This window comes from Motacilla alba, chromosome 3 (genome assembly GCF_015832195.1).
Source record: "Motacilla alba alba isolate MOTALB_02 chromosome 3, Motacilla_alba_V1.0_pri, whole genome shotgun sequence".
NCBI lineage: Eukaryota > Metazoa > Chordata > Aves > Passeriformes > Motacillidae > Motacilla > Motacilla alba.
In genome coordinates, this window is record NC_052018.1 from 2,119,640 (window position 1) to 2,136,869 (window position 17,230).

At 52.7% G+C, this 17,230-nt stretch overlaps 1 protein-coding gene and 1 long non-coding RNA gene across 5 annotated transcripts; one reads left to right on the forward strand and one right to left on the reverse strand.

Moving 5' to 3' along the window:
* Window positions 1-2,145: 2,145 nt before the first annotated feature.
* On the reverse strand, window positions 2,146-10,663 carry LOC119699915 (C5a anaphylatoxin chemotactic receptor 1-like). 4 transcript variants are annotated; one of them, XM_038134055.1, is made up of 3 exons: window positions 10,604-10,654; window positions 10,030-10,064; window positions 2,146-3,354 (listed from the first exon to the last, which is right to left on the reverse strand). In XM_038134055.1, exon 3 carries the CDS (start codon window positions 3,335-3,337, stop codon window positions 2,264-2,266), a length of 1,074 nt encoding a protein of 357 aa, XP_037989983.1. In that variant the 5' UTR covers window positions 3,338-3,354; window positions 10,030-10,064; window positions 10,604-10,654; the 3' UTR covers window positions 2,146-2,263. The 4 variants fall into 4 exon arrangements, 2 of the variants coding, with proteins under 2 accessions (XP_037989983.1, XP_037989982.1); XR_005256591.1 differs by lacking the exon at window positions 2,146-3,354 and adding an exon at window positions 7,198-7,257 and having other exon boundaries at window positions 10,020-10,064; window positions 10,604-10,655; XM_038134054.1 differs by lacking the exons at window positions 10,030-10,064; window positions 10,604-10,654 and adding an exon at window positions 6,011-6,094.
* Window positions 7,212-7,975, forward strand: LOC119699916. The gene is made up of 3 exons (XR_005256592.1): window positions 7,212-7,414; window positions 7,446-7,859; window positions 7,929-7,975. It is a non-coding gene; the product is annotated as an uncharacterized LOC119699916 (long non-coding RNA).
* Window positions 10,664-17,230: the final 6,567 nt, after the last annotated feature.

A 17,230-nucleotide genomic window follows, 5' to 3' on the forward strand; every position in this document is an offset into this window, starting at 1 on the left:
GGAATCCCCGAGTCCCCAAACCCCTGAATCCTCGAATTCCTGAATTTCTGCCTTCCTGAATTCTCAAAGCCCCGAATCCCTGAATTCCTGAATCCCTGAATTCCCAAAGCCCTGAACTCCAAAATTCCCGAATCCCCAAAACCCCGGGATTTCGTCGCCGTCCCGAATTCCCAGCCCTCCCGGAATCCCTGGATCCTGGAATCCCTGAATTCCATCCCAGAATCCCTGAAATCCATCCCATTCCCTGAATCCCCGAATTCCTGAATTTCCAAACCCTGGAATCCCTGAATTCCATCCCATTCCCCGAATCCCTGAATTCCCAAATTCCTGAATTCCCAAATTCCATCCCATTCCTTGGATCCCTGAATCCCCGAATTCCTAAATTCCCAAATTCCTGAACTCCTGAATCTCTGAATTCCCAAGTTCCTGAATTCCCGGATTCCTAAATTCCAGAATTCCTGGATCTCTGAATTCCCAAATTCCATCCCAATCCCTGAATTCCCAAATCCCTGAATTCCCAAATTCCCGAATTCCCGGATTCCTAAATTCCAGAATTCCCGAATTCCTGAATTCCCAAATTCCATCCCAATCCCTGAATTCCCAAATCCCTGAATTCCTGAATTCCCGGATTCCTAAATTCCAGAATTCCCGAATTCCTGAATTCCCAAATTCCATCCCAATCCCTGAATTCCTCAATCCCCGAATCCCTCAATCCCACCCCATCCCATCAATCCCACTCCCGGCGCCGCCCGCTGTCCCCAAAATGTCCCCAAGTGTCCCCATCCCCATTGTCCCCAGTGCCACCCCCCCACTGTCCCCAAGTGTCCCCAAGTGTCTCCACCCCCCTGATTGTCCCCAAGGGTCCGAAAATGTCCCCAGCGCCACCCCCCATTGTCCCCAAGTGTCCCCACCCCCCATTGTCCCCAGTGCCACCCCCCCACTGTCCCCAAGTGTCCCCAAGGGTCCCAAATGACCCCAGGTGTCCCCAGGGCCATCCCCAGGTGACACAAGCCCCCCCCCCCCCCCCCCCCCCCGTGTCCCCCCTTTCCCCCCTTTGACGATGACAATGACAACGACAATGATGATGGTGAGGACAATGACGATGATGAAGGCGACCGTGACAACAACCATGACAATGACAACGACGACGATGACCGTGACAACAATGACCACGATGATGACAATGACCATGACCATGATGACGATGATGATGACCGTGACAATGACGATGGTGACAGTGATGAAGATGACCATGACGACGATGATGATGATGATGATGATATGATGACAATGACCATGGTGAAGATGACAATGGCCATGACAATGACGACGATGACAATGATGATGATGATATGACGATGACCATGGTGAAGATGACAATGACCATGACAATGATGACAATGATGAAGATGACCATGACGATGATGATGATGATATGATGACAATGACAATGATGAAGATGACAATGACCATGACAATGACGATGATGACAGTGATGATGATGATGATGATATGATGACAATGACCATGGTGAAGATGACAATGACCATGACAATGATGATGATGACAATGATGATGACCATGACCACGACAATGGTGATGACGATGATATGATGACAATGATGATGATGAAGATGACCACCATGATGATCATGACGATGAAGATGAAATGATGACAATGATGATGATGATGATGACAATGACAATGAGGATGAAGATGATGACCATCACAACAGTGATGATGAGGACAATGATGACAATGACCGTGCTCATGACGATGACAATGATGACGGTAATAAGATGACAATGACGATGATGAAGATGACCACCATGACGATCATGACAATGACCACGAAAATGACGATGATGATGATAAAATGATGATGACAATGATGATGAAGATGACCATGACAACGACCGTGACAATGACAATGACAACGATAATGATGATCATGACCATGACAACGATGATGGCCATGACAATGACCATGACGATGATGACGATCATGACAATGACCATGACAATGACAATGATGATGACAGTGACAATGATGACGATGATGAAGATGACCATGACAATGACCATGACCATGACCATGATGATGACCATGACAACGACAACGACAATGACCATGATGACAACGATGATGACCATGATGGTGATGATGGCCACGACCATGATGATGACCATGACCATGACCATCACCACGACGACGATGACGACAACGACGACGATGACCACGACAACGTCCACCCCGCCCCCTCACACGGCCGTCCCGTCGCTGCCCTCCTCGGTGGTGGCCGTGCTGCGGGCCCGGCAGTCCCCGGCCGCGCTGGCGGGCTCGTCGCTGAGCACGCCCTTGAGCAGCGCCCTCCACGAGCGCCTCACCTGGCCCAGGCCCCGCCCCATCGCCAGGTAGATGATGGGGTTGACGCACCCGTTGACGTAGGCCAGCCCGGCCACCGCGGGGTCGGCGGCCTGGGCGCCGCGGAACGCCGCCGTGTCCGGCGCGCTGGCCGCCAGCACCAGCCCCACCACGTGGTAGGGCAGCCAGCAGACGAAGAAGCTGACGATGACCACCAGCACCGTCCTGGTGGCCCTCTGCGAGCGGCCCAGGCCCCGCGCCCGGACGCGGCTCAGGAGGCGGCCGTAGCAGCCCGAGATGACGGCGAAGGGCCCCAGGAAGCCGCAGAGGAAGCGGACGACGGCCACGGTCAGCTCGGTGCCGCGCTGGTGTGGCCTCACGGCGCCGTAGGACAGCACGCAGGTGGCCTTGTCCGAGAAGGGGTCGAGGCGGACGGTGCGGAAGACGAAGGAGGGCACGGTCAGCAGCGCGGCCGCCGCCCAGGCGCCGGCGCAAGCCGCGGCGGCCAGCGCGGGCGTCCGGCGGTTGTGGCACCACACGGGCCGGGTGACCAGCGCGCAGCGGTCGGCGCTGATGGCCGTCAGCAGCAGGACGCTGGAGAACATGGCCAGCACGGTCAGCGAGGGCAGCACCTTGCAGGCCGCGCGGCCCAGGGGCCAGTGGTGGTCGGTGGTCAGCGGCAGGCCCAGGAAGGGCAGGGCCAGGCAGCTGAGGAGGTCGGCCAGCGCCAGGTGGGAGAACCAGACGCCGTTGACGGTGCGGCGCAGCTCGGCCGCCGTCACCCAGAGCACGGCGCCGTTGCCCAGCACGCCCAGCAGGAAGATGAGCGCGTAGAGGGCCAGCACCAGGCGGTGCCCCACGGGGATTTCCGCCGCGCCCAGGTCCTCGTAGAGGTCGCCCCAGGTGTCGTTGCCCAGGGTGTCGTTCCAGGGGTCGTCCCAAGGGGACGGCAGGGTGGGCAGCGCGGCCATGGCGGGGCTGGGGACGCCTGCGGGTGGGTGGGGGGTGAGGAAAGGTGGGCGGGGGTGGGTCCTTCACCTGGCCAGGTGGTGCTGAAGAGCCCAAATTGGGTTCTTCACCTGGCCAGGTGGTCCTGAAGAGCCCAAATTGGGTTCTTCACCTGGCCAGGTGCTCCTGAAGAGCCCAAATTGGGTTCTTCACCTGGCCAGGTGGTGCTGAAGAGCCCAAATTGGGTTCTTCACCTGGCCAGGTGGTGCTGAAGAGCCCAAATTAGGTTCTTCACCTGGCCAGGTGGTGCTGAAGAGCCCAAATTAGGTTCTTCACCTGGCCAGGTGGTCCAGGAGCTTCCAAAAGACTCCCAACCCCACCCCAAGGTGGGTTCTTCACCTGGCCAGGTGGTCCTGAAGAGCCCAAATTGGGTCCTTCACCTGGCCAGGTGGTCCTGAAGAGCCCAAATTAGGTTCTTCACCTGGCCAGGTGGTCCAGGAGCTTCCAAAAGACTCCCAACCCCACCCCAAGGTGGGTTCTTCACCTGGCCAGGTGGTGCTGAAGAGCCCAAATTGGGTTCTTCACCTGGCCAGGTGGTCAAGGACCTTCCAAATTACCCCCTGCCCACCCCAAGGTGGGTTCTTCACCTGGCCAGGTGATCCAGGAGCTTCCAAAGGGTGGCGAAAGGTGGTCAGGGCTTGGTCAAGGTGGGTTCTTCACCTGGCCAGGTGGTCAAGGACCTTCCAAATGACCCCCTGCCCACCCCAAATTGGGTTCTTCACCTGGCCAGGTGGTCCAGGAACTTCCAAAAGCCCCCCTGACCCACCCCAAGGTGGGTTCTTCACCTGGCCAGGTGGTCCTAAAGACCCCCCAAGTCAACCCCAAGGTGGTCCTGCACCTGCCCAGGTGGTCAAGGACCTCCTAAAAGACCCCCAGCCCCACCCCACCAGGTGACCAAAGGTGTTTTGGGGGTCTCCAGCTCAATTTTGGGATCCCCAGCCTCATTTTTGGGTTCCCAGCTGCATTTTTGGGTTCCCAGCCCCATTTTTTGGTTCCAATCCCAATTTTTGGAGTCTCCAGCCCCATTTTTGGTGTCTCTGCCCCTTTTTTTGTGTCCCCAGCCCCATTTTTGGGTTCCCAGCCCCATTTTTGGGTTCCATTCCCCATTTTTGGAGTCTCCAGCCCCATTTTTGGGGTCCCCAGCCCCATTTTTGGGTTCCAATCCCCATTTTTGGGGTCTCCAGCCCCATTTTTGGGTTCCCAGCTCAATTTTTTGGTTCCCATCCCCATTTTTGGGGTCTCCAGCCCCATTTTTGGGTTCCATTCCCCATTTTTGGAGTCTCCAGCCCCATTTTTGGGGTCCCCAGCCCCATTTTTGGGTTCCATTCCCCATTTTTGGAGTCTCCAGCCCCATTTTTGGGGTCCCCAGCCCCATTTTTGGGTTCCAATCCCCATTTTTGGGGTCTCCAGCCCCATTTTTGGGGTCTCCAACTCAATTTTTGGTGTCTCCAGCTCCATTTTTTGGTTCCCAGCCCCATTTTTGGGTTCCCAGCCCCATTTTTGGGGTCTCCAACTCAATTTTTGGTGTCTCCAGCTCCATTTTTTGGTTCCCAGCCCCATTTTTGGGTTCCCAGCCCCATTTTTGGGGGTCCCCACCCTCCTGTGTCCCCCCCTCCGCCCCGGATGTGGAATTTCCTCATCCTCCCCTCCCCCACCCCTCCCCATGGCGCAAGAATTTGGGAGAGGAACTGGGGAGGGGGAGGGGCAGCTCCACCCTTCCCCCCCCCCACCACGGGGTGGGGACCCCAAAAATGGGGCTGGGGACCCCAAAAATGGGGTGGGAACCCCAAAAATGGGGCTGGAGACCCAAAAATTGGGGTAGGGAACCCAAAAAATGGGTTCAGAGACCCCAAAAATGGTGTGGGAACCCCAAAAATGGCTTTGGAGACCCCAAAATGGGTTCAGAGACCCCAAAAATGGTGTGGGAACCCCAAAAATGGGGCTGGAGACCCCAAAATTGGGTAGGAAACCCAAAAAATGGGTTCAGAGACCCCAAAAATGGTGTGGGAACCCCAAAAATGGCTTTGGAGACCCCAAAATGGGTTCAGAGACCCCAAAATGAGGCTGAGAACCCAAAAATGGGGTGGGGACCCAAAAAATGGCGCTGAGACCCCCGAAAATGGAATGGAGACACCAAAATTGGGCTGGAACCCCCCTAAACGGTTCCGAGACCCCAAAAATGGGGTGGGGAACCCAAAAAAATGGGGCTGGAGATCCCAAAATTGGGGCTGAGACCCCCAAAAATTGGGGCTGAGACCCCCAAAATTGGGGCTGAGACTCCAAAAATGAGGCTGGAAACGTCCCCAAATTTGGGTTTGGAGACCCCAAAAATGAGGCTGGACCCCACAAATTTGGGTCTAAGAGCCCCAAACTGGTCTGGAGAGCCCCCCCCAAACTGGTCTGAACTGGGAGGGGTCCCCAAAACCCCCCCAGGGAGAACAAAACCCCCCCAAAATCTCCCCCCAAAAAAATGGGAATAAAGAGCCCAAAAAAGCCCCAAAACGAGGCCGAAACCCCAAAATTCGGGCTGAGAACCCCCCAAACATGAGGCGGGGACCCCCCAAAATTGGGCTGGAGGGGGAGGGGACCCCGCAACCCCCCCGGGACCCCCCAAAATCCGTCCCCTTCCCCCTCACCTGGAGCGGCCGCTGCGGTTTCGGCGGAACCGGCGGGAAGGGGAAATAAACCCGGGGGGGGCAGGAAACCCCAAAAAAGGGGGGCTGGGAGGGGCCGGGGGGGGCGGGGAACCCCAAAAAAATTTGGAGGGGTCGAGGATTCCCCCACCCCAAAATTTGTGGCTTTTTTTTTGCGGGGAAAATCCCCAAAATTTGAGGTTTTTTGGTGAAAAAAGCTCCGAATTTGGGGTTTTATTTTTAAGGAACCGCCCCCAAATTTGGGGTTTTTTTTTTGGGGTGAAAACCTGGCGGGGAACCTCAAAACTTTCGGGGGGTTGGGGGCACCCCCACCCCCAAAATTTCAGGTTGCTTTTGAGGGGGAAAAAATCTCCGAAATTGGGGTGTTTTTTTTGGAGGGAAATAAAGCTTCGAATTTGGGTTTTTACGAGGATCCACCCCAAAATTCGGAGGTTTTTTTTTGCGGAACCGCCCCAAAATTTGGGGTTTCTGCGGTAAAAGACCTCGAGGGAACCCCAAAATTAATGGGGGGGTGTCACCCCAAAAACAAGGACGAAGCCGGAGGAGATTTGGAACTTTTATTTGACAAAGACAAAATTGGGGACGGGGGGGAGGAACCCCAAAATCTCCTCGGGGGGAAATTTGGGGACCCCCCTCCCCCGGTCAGATTTGGGGTTTTGGGGACCGCCCCCCCAAAGGAATTTGGGTTTTTTCGGGATCCCTCCCAGTCCTGGTCACACCTGGGGGGATTTTTGGGGACCCCCCTCCAGGTGAGATTTGGGATTTTTGGGACCCCCCAGGCGAGATTTTGGGATCCCCCCCAGGTGACATTCGGGGTTTTGGGGCCCCCCAGGTGAGATTTTGGGGTTTTTGGGGCCCCCCCCAGGTGAGATTTGGGGGTTTTGGGGCCCCCCAGGTGAGATTTTGGGATTTTTGGGGCCCCCCAGATGGGATTTTGGGGTTTTTTTGGGGTCCCCCCCAGGTGAGATTTGGGTTTTTTTGGGGCCTGGTCACACCTGGGGGGGCTCAGGTGACATTTGGGGCCCCCCCAGGTGAGATTTGGGGTTTTTGGGACCCCCCAGGTGAGATTTGGGGATTTTGGGGCCCCCCCAGGTGAGATTTTGGGGGTTTTGGGGTCCCCCCAGGTGAGATTTTGGGGTTTTTTTGGGGTCCCGGTCACACCTGGGGGGGCTCAGGTGGGATTTGGGGTCCCCCCCCCCGTCACACCTGGGGGGGGTCGCTGGGTCCTCCTGTGGGGGGAGAGAGAGAAAAAGGGGCTGGAGACCCCCAAAATCCCAAATCCCCCCAAAAATCCCAAACCCCCAGGTGAGTCTGGGGCTCCCCAGGTGAGTTTTGAGGTCCCCAGGTGAGTCTGGGACCACGCAGGTGAGTTTTGGGGTCCCCCAGGTGCCCCCTCAGGTGAGTTTGGGATCCCCAGGTGAGTTTTGGGGTCCCCCAGGTGAGTCTGGGACCACCCAGGTGAGTTTTGGGGTCCCCCAGGTGCCCCCTCAGGTGAGTTTGGGACCCCCCAGGTTGATTTTGGGGTTCCCCGGGTGAGTTTTGGGGTCCCCCAGGTGAGTTTGGGATCCCCAGGTGAGTTTTGGGGTCGCCCAGGTGATTTTGGGACCCCCCCAGGTGAGTTTTTGCCCTCTTGAGATGATTTTGGGGTCCCCAGGTGAGTTTAGGGTCACCCCAGGTGCCCCTCAGGTGAGTTTGGGGTGTCCCAGGTGAGTCTTTGTCCCCCCAGGTGAATTTTGGGGTCCCCCGGGTGCACACGGGACCCCCCCGAACCCCAAAACCACTCCCGGGGTTGGTCAGGGACGAGTTTAATGCAGCAGCCAGGTACAGCCAGGTGAGCTCAGGTGTGCCAGCTGTGCCCAGGTGAGTTCAGCAGTGCCCAGGTGTGCCCAGGTGAGCCCAGGTGTGCCCAGGTGAGCTCAGCTGTGCCCAGGTGTGCCCAGGTGTGCCCGGGTGAGCTCAGGTGTGCCCAGGTGTGCCAGCTGTGCCCAGGTGAGTCAGTCCAGCAGCAACAGCCCCAAAAGATTGACCAGGAACCCCCCAAAAAAACCCCAAAAGGCCCCCCCAGAGCCAAGCAGCAGCGCCCAGGTGAGCTCAGGTGAGCTCAGGTGTGCTCAGGTGAGCTCAGGTGTGCTCAGGTGTGCTCAGGTGTGCCCAGGTATGCCAGCAGTGCCCAGGTGAGTCAGTCCAGCAGCGACAGCCCCAAGGAACCCCAAAAGCTCCTCCAGAGACCCCAAAAAAACCCCCCAAAATCCTCCCTTGAGCAAAGCAGCAGCGCCCAGGTGAGCCCAGGTGAGTTCAGGTGTGCCCAGGTGTGCCCAGGTGAGTTCAGCAGTGCCCAGGTGTGCCCAGGTGTGCCCAGGTGTGCCCAGGTGAGTCAGTCCAGCAGCGACAGCCCCAAAAGATCAGCCAGGAACCCCCAAAAAACCCCAAAAAGGCCCCCCCAGAGCCAAGCAGCAGCGCCCAGGTGAGCCCAGGTGAGCTCAGGTGTGCCCAGGTGAGTTCAGGTGTGCCCAGGTGTGCCCAGGTGTGCCCAGGTGAGTCAGTCCAGCAGCGACAGCCCCAAAAGATCAGCCAGGAACCCCCAAAAAAACCCCAAAAGGCCCCCCCAGAGCCAAGCAGCAGCACCCAGGTGAGTTCAGGTGAGCTCAGGTGTGCCCAGGTGAGCTCAGGTGTGCCAGCTGTGCCCAGGTGAGTCAGTCCAGCAGCGACAGCCCCAAGGAACCCCAAAAGCTCCCCCAGAGACCCCAAAAAAACCCCCCAAAATCCTCCCTTGAGCAAAGCAGCAGCGCCCAGGTGAGCCCAGGTGAGTTCAGGTGTGCCCAGGTGTGCCCAGGTGAGTTCAGGTGTGCCCAGGTGAGTTCAGCTGTGCCCAGGTGAGTCAGTCCGGCAGCGACAGCCCCAAAAGATCAGCCAGGAACCCCCAAAAAAACCCCAAAAGGCCCCCCCAGAGCCAAGCAGCAGCGCCCAGGTGAGCTCAGGTGAGCTCAGGTGAGCTCAGGTGTGCCCAGGTGAGTTCAGGTTTGCCCAGGTGAGTTCAGGTGTGCCCAGGTGAGCCCAGGTGAGTCAGTCCGGCAGCTCCAGGCAGTGACAGCCCCAAAAGCTCCCCCAGAGACCCCCCAAAAAACCCCAAAAAGGCCCCCCCAGAGCCAAGCAGCAGCGCCCAGGTGAGTTCAGGTGAGCTCAGGTGAGTTCAGGTGTGCCAGGTGTGCCAGGAGTGCCCAGGTGAGTTCAGGTCAGGACCTGGGGGGGCTCCCAGGGGAAATTTCGGGGGGTTTTTTTGAGTTCTTGGGGTTTTTGGGGGGTCCCGAGGGGATTTTTGGGGGTCCCGGGGGTGAATTTGGGAGGTTTGGGATTCTTGGGGGGGATTTTTGGGGGTCCCGGGGGTGTTTTTGGGGTCCCGGGGACGTTTTTTGGGGTGATTTTGGGGTTTTTTGGGATCCCAGATGTGTTTTTGGGGGGAATTTTTGGGGTTAGGGGGTCCAGGGGGGATTTTTTGGGGTCCCAGAGGTGATTTTGGGTTTTTTTGGGGTCCCAGAGACGATTTCAGAGTTTTTTTTGAGATTTTTGGGGGGATTTGGGGATTTTTGGGTGAATTTGGGGGATTTTTGGGGTGAATTTTGGGGTTTTGGGGGTCCCAGAAATGATTTTGGGGGTTTGAGGTTTTTGGGGGGATTTGGGGATTTTTGGGGTGGACTTTGGGGATTTTTGGGGTGAATTTTTGGAGTTTTGGGGTCCCAGAGCTGTTTTCAGGCTGATTTTTGGGGTTTTTGAGGCGTTTTTGGGGGGATTTTTCGGGATTTTGGGGGTCCCAGAGACGATTTTGGGGGTTTCAGGTTTTGGGGTGAATTTCGGGGATTTTTGGGGTGAATTTCTGGGGTTTTTGGGGTCCCAGAGACGATTTTGGGGGTTTGAGGTTTCGGGGTGAATTTCGGGGATTTTTGGGGTGAATTTCGGGGGTTTTGGGGTCAGCGTGGGGGAGGGGAGCTCTTACGGAAACGAACCCTCTGGAAATCCGCGATCTCCACCCCCGGCCCTGCTGGGAACGGCACCAGTACAAACCAGTATAAACCAGTATGGACCAGTATGGACCAGTATAAACCAGTATGGACCAATTCACACCAGTCCAGACCAGCCTAAACCAGTCCAGACCAGTCCAAACCAGTAACACCCCCCCCAGTGACCCCCCCAGTCCCTCCCAGTACAGACCAGTAAGCCCCAGTCCCCTCCCAGTTTGTCCCAGTGCCCCCCAGTCCCTCCCAGTTCCCTCCCAGTTTGATCCCAGTCCCTCCCAGTCCATCCCAGTTCCCCCCAGTTTATCCCAGTCCATCCCAGTGCCCCCCAGTCCCTCCCAGTTTGTCCCAGTCCCTCCCAGTTTGATCCCAGTTTGATCCCAGTCCCTCCCAGTTTGATCCCAGTTTGATCCCAGTCCCTCCCAGTTTGTCCCAGTCCCTCCCAGTCCCTCCCAGTCCCTCCCAGTTTGATCCCAGTCTGATCCCAGTTTGATCCCAGTCTGATCCCAGTTTGATCCCAGTTCCCTCCCAGTCCGTCCCAGTCCCTCCCAGTTTGCCCCAGTACCGTAGGGGGGGGTCCCGCTGCGCTCCGGGGTCTCCGGGGGGCTCCGGCAGGGGCTCGAGGGGGGGAGGGGCGGCTCCGGGACCCCCCCCTGGGGTGGGGGAGGGGCGGGGAGGGGCGGTCCTGGGGGAGAGACCGGGAGAGGCTGGGGGTCACTGGTTTGAACTGGTTTGAACTGGGAGGCACTGGGAGTTACTGGTTTGAACTGGGAGGGTCACTGGGGGTCACTGGTTTGAACTGGGACGCACTGGGGGTCACTGGTTTGAACTGGTTTGAACTGGGAGTTACTGGTTTGAACTGGTTTGAACTGGGAGTTACTGGTTTGAACTGGGGGGGGTCACCGGGGGTCACTGGGGGTTACTGGTTTGAACTGGTTTGCACTGGGGCTCACCGGGGGGGTCACTGGGGGCCACTGGTTTGAACTGGGGGGGTCACTGGGAGTTACTGGTTTGAACTGGGGCTCACCGGGGGGGGTCACTGGGGTCACTGGTCTGAACTGGTCTGAACTGGTTTGCACTGGGGCTCACCGGGGGGGTCACTGGGGTCACTGGTTTGAACTGGTTTGAACTGGTCTATACTGGGGCTCACCGGGGGGGTCGCTGGTCTGCGCTGGTTCGCCCTGGTCGGCGCTGGGCCCTTCCCCCTCCTGCTCCTCCTCCTCCTCCTCCTCCTCCTGCTCCTGCCCTTCCTGCTCCTCCTCCTCCTCCTCCTCCTCCTCGCTCAGGTCCTCCCACTGGTCCGAGTCCTCCTGGGGCCCGGGGAGCCCCGGGGCTGCGGCGCCTTCCGGAACCTTCTGCGGGACCTGCCGGGACCCGGGAGCGGGGCTGGAACGGCGGCAGCCCGGAACCCCGGATCCCAAAAATCCCAAAACCCCCAGAATCCCCAAATACCCAAATTCTCAGAATCCCAAAATCCCAAAATCCCAAAATCCCCAAATCCCCAATCTCAAAATCCAAAATCCCAAATCCCAAAATTCTGGGGGACCCCAAAATTCCAGGGGATCCCAAAACCTCAAATCCTAAAATCCCAAATCCAAATTCCAAAATTCCAGGGCATCCCAAAATTCCAGGGTTCCCAAAACCCCAAACCCCAAAATCCCAAACCCCAAAACTCCAAATCCCAAAACTCCGGGATTCCCAAAACTCCGGGATTCCCAAAATCCCAAAATTCCAGGGGATCCCAAAATCCCAGGGAATCCCGAATCCCAAAATTCCGGGGGATCCCAAACTCCCAAATCCCAAAATCCCAGGGGATCCCAAAATTCCAGGGCTCCCAAATCCCCAAATTCCAGGGGATCCCAAAATCCCAAACCCCAAAATCCCAAATCCCAAAATCCCGAGATTCCCAAAATTCTGGGATTCCCAGAATCCCAAATCCCAAAATTCCCAAAATCCCGAGATTCCCAAAATTCTGGGATTCCCAGAATCCCAAATCCCAAAATTCCAGGGGATCCCAAAATCCCAAATCCCAAAACTCCGGGATTCCCAAAACTCCGGGATTCCCAAAATCCCCAAATTCCAGGGGATCCCAAAATCCCAGGGAATCCCAAATCCCAAAATTCCGGGGGATCCCAAACTCCCAAATCCCAAAATCCCAGGGGATCCCAAAATTCCAGGGCTCCCAAATCCCCAAATTCCAGGGGATCCCAAAATCCCAGGGAATCCCAAATCCCAAAATTCCGGGGGATCCCAAACTCCCAAATCCCAAAATCCCAGGGGATCCCAAAATTCCAGGGCTCCCAAATCCCCAAATTCCAGGGGATCCCAAAATCCCAGGGAATCCCAAATCCCAAAATTCCGGGGGATCCCAAACTCCCAAATCCCAAAATCCCAGGGGATCCCAAAATTCCAGGGCTCCCAAATCCCCAAATTCCAGGGGATCCCAAAATCCCAAACCCCAAAATCCCAAATCCCAAAATCCCGAGATTCCCAAAATCCCGAGATTCCCAAAATTCTGGGATTCCCAGAATCCCAAATCCCAAAATTCCCAAAATCCCGAGATTCCCAAAATCCCGAGATTCCCGGAATCCCAAATCCCAAAATTCCAGGGGATCCCAAAATCCCAAAATCCCAAATCCCCAAATCCCAAAACTCCGGGATTCCCAAAATTCCGGGATTCCCAAAATCCCAAAATTCCAGGGGATCCCAAAATCCCAAAATCCCCAATCCCAAAGTTCGGGGGTCCCCGCGTCGGGGTCACCTGGGGGGTCTCAGGCTCCGGGGGCGGCTCCGGCTGCGGCTCCCAGCGATCGTCGTGGAAACTGCCGGCGGAATTCCGGCGGGAATTCGGGAATTCGGGGAGGATTCGGGGCGGAAAATGGGAAAATCAGGCAAAATTTGGGGGAAATGGGGAATTCCCAAAAAAAACCCCATGGAAAAACGGGGAATTCGGCCCAAAATCCCCCAAAATCCTCCCCCAAAAAAACAAAATCCCCCCTAAAAGCCCAAAAAATTCCCCAAAAATCCCCCCAAAATAAAAAAAAAAATCCCCCCCAAACCAAAATCCCCCCAAAAAACCTAAATCTCTCTAAAAAATGCCCCCAAAAAACCAAAATCACCCCAAAATGCCCCCAGAAAATCAGAATCCCCCCCAAAATGTCCCCAAAAAACCAAAATCCCCCCAAAAATGCCCCCCAAAAAATCAGAATCCCCCCAAAATGCCCCCAAAAAACCAAAATCACCCCAAAAACCAAAATCCCCCCAAAAATGCCCCCCAAAAAATCAAAATCCCCCCAAAAATGCCCCCCAAAAAACCAAAATCCCCCCCAAAAAATCAAAATTCCCCAAAAATGCCCCAAAAAACCCAAAATGCCCCCCAAAACTCAAAATCCCCCCTAAAATCCAGAAAAAAATCCCCCAAATCCCCCCCAAAAAACCAAAATCCCCCCAAAAAATGCCCCCCCAAAAAACCAAAATGATCCCAAAAACTCAAAACCTCCTCTAAAATCCACAAAAAATCCCCCAAATCCCCCCAAAAAAACCAAAATCCCACAAAAATTCTCCCCAAAACAACCCCAAATCCCCCCAAAATCCCCCCCAAAAAGCCAAAATCCCACAAAAATTCTCCCGAAAATCCCCAAAAAACCCCAAAATCCCCCCAAAATCCCCCCCCCCCCCCCCCCCTCACCTGTAGGGTCTCCCCCTCCCCCCCCCGCGGCCCCTCCTGCGCCGGGGGGGGTGGGGGAGGGGCAGGAAGTCCCCCAGGGTGGGGGGGGGCGGGGGGGGGCCGTGGGGGGCCCCTCCCCCCTCCGGCTCCTCCGGGACCCCCGAGAACCTGGGGGGGGGGAGGGGAAAGGTGGGACCCCGAAATTCACCCCAAAAACAACCCAAAATCACCCCAAAAACCGCCCCAAAATTTACCCCAAAAACACCCAAATTCACCCCAAAATTCACCCCAAAACCACCCAAATTCACCCCAAAATTCACCCCAAAATCAGCCCAAAACTCACCCCAAATTCACCCATATTCACCCCAAAATTCACCCCAAAATCACCCCAAAATTTATATGAAAAACCCCAAATTCACCCCAAAATTCCCCCAAAATCACCCCAAAATTCACCCCAAAATCACCCCAAAATCTCCCAAATTCACCCCAAAATTTATATGAAAAACCCCAAATTCCCCCCAAAATTCCCCCCAAAATTCCCCCCAAAATTCCCCCCAAAGTCACCCCAAAATTCACCCCAAAACCAGCCAAAGTCATCCCAAATTCAACCCCAAAATACCCAAATTCACCCCAAAATTCACCCCAAAATTCACCCCAAAATTCACCCCAAAATTCACCCCAAAATTCATCTGAGAACTCCAAAATTCACCCCAGAATTCACCCCAAAACCCACCCAAATTCACCCCAAAATTCACCTGAAAACCCAAAATCACCCCAAGAATCACCCAAATTCACCCCAAAACTCACCCCGAAACCAGCCAAAATTCACCCCAAACCCATCCAAATCTACCCCAAAATTCACCCCAAAATTCACCTGGAAAAGCCCAAAATTCATCTCTGGCCCCAAAACCCCATTTCTCCTCCCAAAGTCCCATTTTTTTCTTCCAAAATCCCATTTTTTCGTTCCCAAATCCCATTTTTTTCCTCTAAAAATCCCATTTTTTTTTCCCCAAATCCCATTTCCCCCCCCAAAACCCCATTTCCCCATCCAAAATCCCATTTTTTCTTCCAATAATCCCTTTTTTTGTCTAAAAATCCAATTTTTTCCTCTAAAAATCCCATTTTTCCTCTAAAAATCCCATTTCCCCCCCCCAAGATTCCATTCCCCCCCCAAAAAAACTCCATTTTCTCGTCTAAAAATCCCATTTTTTCCTCTAAAAATCCCATTTTTTATTCTAAAAATCCCATTTTTTCCTCTAAAAATCCCATTTTTCCTCCAACAACCCCATTTTTTTCTCTAAAAATCCCATTTTTTTCGCCCAAAATTCCAAATATTTTTCCCAAAACCCCCAATTTTTTCCCAAAAATCCAATTTTTCCCCCCCAACATCCCATTTCCCCCCCCAAAAATCCCATTTTTTCCTCTAAAAATCCCATTTTTTCACCTCTAAAAATCCCATTTTTTCACCTCTAAAAATCCCATTTTTTCACCTAAAAATCCCATTTTTTCCCCCAAATCCCATTTTTTTTCCCCAAAATCCCATCTTTTCCTCCAAAAATCCCATTTTTTATTCTAAAAATCCCATTTTTTTCCTCCAACAACCCCATTTTTTTCTCTAAAAATCCCATTTTTTTGCCCAAAATTCCAAATATTTTTCCCAAAACCCCCAATTTTTTCCCAAAAATCCAATTTTTGCCCCCCAACATCCCATTTTCCCCCAAAAATATCCCATTTTTTCCTCTAAAAACCCCATTTTTTCCTCTAAAAATCCCATTTTTTCGCCCAAAATTCCCATTTTTTTCCCCGAAACACCATTTTTCCCCCCAACATCCCATTTCCCCCCCAAAAAATCCCATTTTTTCCTCTAAAAACCCCATTTTTTTCTTCTAAAAATCCCATTTCTCCTCCCAAAGTCCCATTTTTTTCTTCCAAAATCCCATTTTTTCGTTCCCAAATCCCATTTTTTTCTCTAAAAATCTCATTTTTTCCTCTAAAAATCCCATTTTTTCACCTCTAAAAATCCCATTTTTTCACCTAAAAATCCCATCTTTTCCTCCAAAAAATCCCATTTTGTATTCTAAAAATCCCATTTTTTCCTCTAAAAACCTCATTTTTTCCTCCAAAAATCCCATTTTTCCCCCAAAAACCCCATTTTTTTCTCTAAAAATCCCATTTTTTCCTCCAAAAACCCCATTTTTTTCTCTAAAAATCCCATTTTTTCGCCCAAAATTCCAAATATTTTTCCCAAAACCCCCAATTTTTTCCCCTAAATCCCATTTTTCCTCTAAAAATCCCATTTACCCCCCAAAAAATCCCATTTTTTCACCTAAAAATCCCATTTTTTTCTAAAAATCCCATTTTTTCGCCCAAAATTCCAAATATTTTTCCCAAAACCCCCAATTTTTCCCCTAAATCCCATTTCCCCTCAAAAAATCCAATTTCCCCCCAAAATCTGCATTTTCTTGTCTAAAAATCCCTTTTTTTGTCTAAAAATCCCCTTTTTGCCTCTAAAAATCCCATTTTGTCCTCTAAAAATCCCATTTTTTCACCTAAAAATCCCACTTTTTCGCCCAAAATTCCCATTTTTTCCCCCCAAATCCCATTTTTTCCCCAAAATCCCATCTTTTCTTCCAAAACATCCCATTTTGTATTCTAAAAATCCCATTTTTTCCTCTAAAAACCTCATTTTTTCCTCCAAAAATCCCATTTTTTCCTCCAAAAATCCCATTTTTTCCGCTAAAAATCCCATTTTTTCGCCCAAAATTCCCATTTTTTTTCCAAAAAACCCCAATTTTTCCCCCAAAAACCGCATTTTTTTTCTCTAAAAATCCCATTTTTTCCCCCACCAACCCCATTTTTTTCTCTAAAAATCCCATTTTTTCGCCCAAAATTCCAAATATTTTTCCCAAAACCCCCAATTTTTTCCCTAAATCCCATTTTTCCTCTAAAAATCCCATTCCCCCCCCAAAAAATCCCATTTTTTCACCTAAAAATCCCATTTTTTTCTCTAAAAATCCCATTTTTTGCCCAAAATTCCAAATTTTTTTCCCAAAAATCCCATTTTCCCCCCCAAAATCCCCTTTCCCCCCAAAAAAAATCCCATTTTTTCCTCTAAAAACCCCATTTTTTCGCCCAAAATTCCCAATTTTTCCCCCACATCCCATTTTTCCCCCCAAAATCCCATTCCCCCCCAAAAAATCCTATTTTCTTCTCTAAAAATCCCCTTTTTCTGTCCCAAAATCCCATTTTTCCTCCAACAACCCCATTTTTTTCTCTAAAAATCCCATTTTTTCGCCCAAAATTCCAAATATTTTTCCCAAAACCCCCAATTTTTCCCCCTAAATCCCATTTCCCCTCAAAAAATCCCATCCCCCCCCCCCAAAAATCCTATTTTCTTCTCTAAAAATCCCCTTTTTCTGTCCCAAAATCCCATTTTTGCCTCCAAAAATCCCATTTTTTCCTCTAAAAACCTCATTTTTTCACCTAAAAATCCCATTTTTTTTCCAAAAAACCCCAATTTTTCCC

Excerpts from the sequence above, each read along its gene's own strand:
- LOC119699915 (XM_038134055.1), bottom strand. The coding sequence starts at position 3,337 with ATGGCCGCGCTGCCCACCCTGCCGTCCCCTTGGGACGACCCCTGGAAC.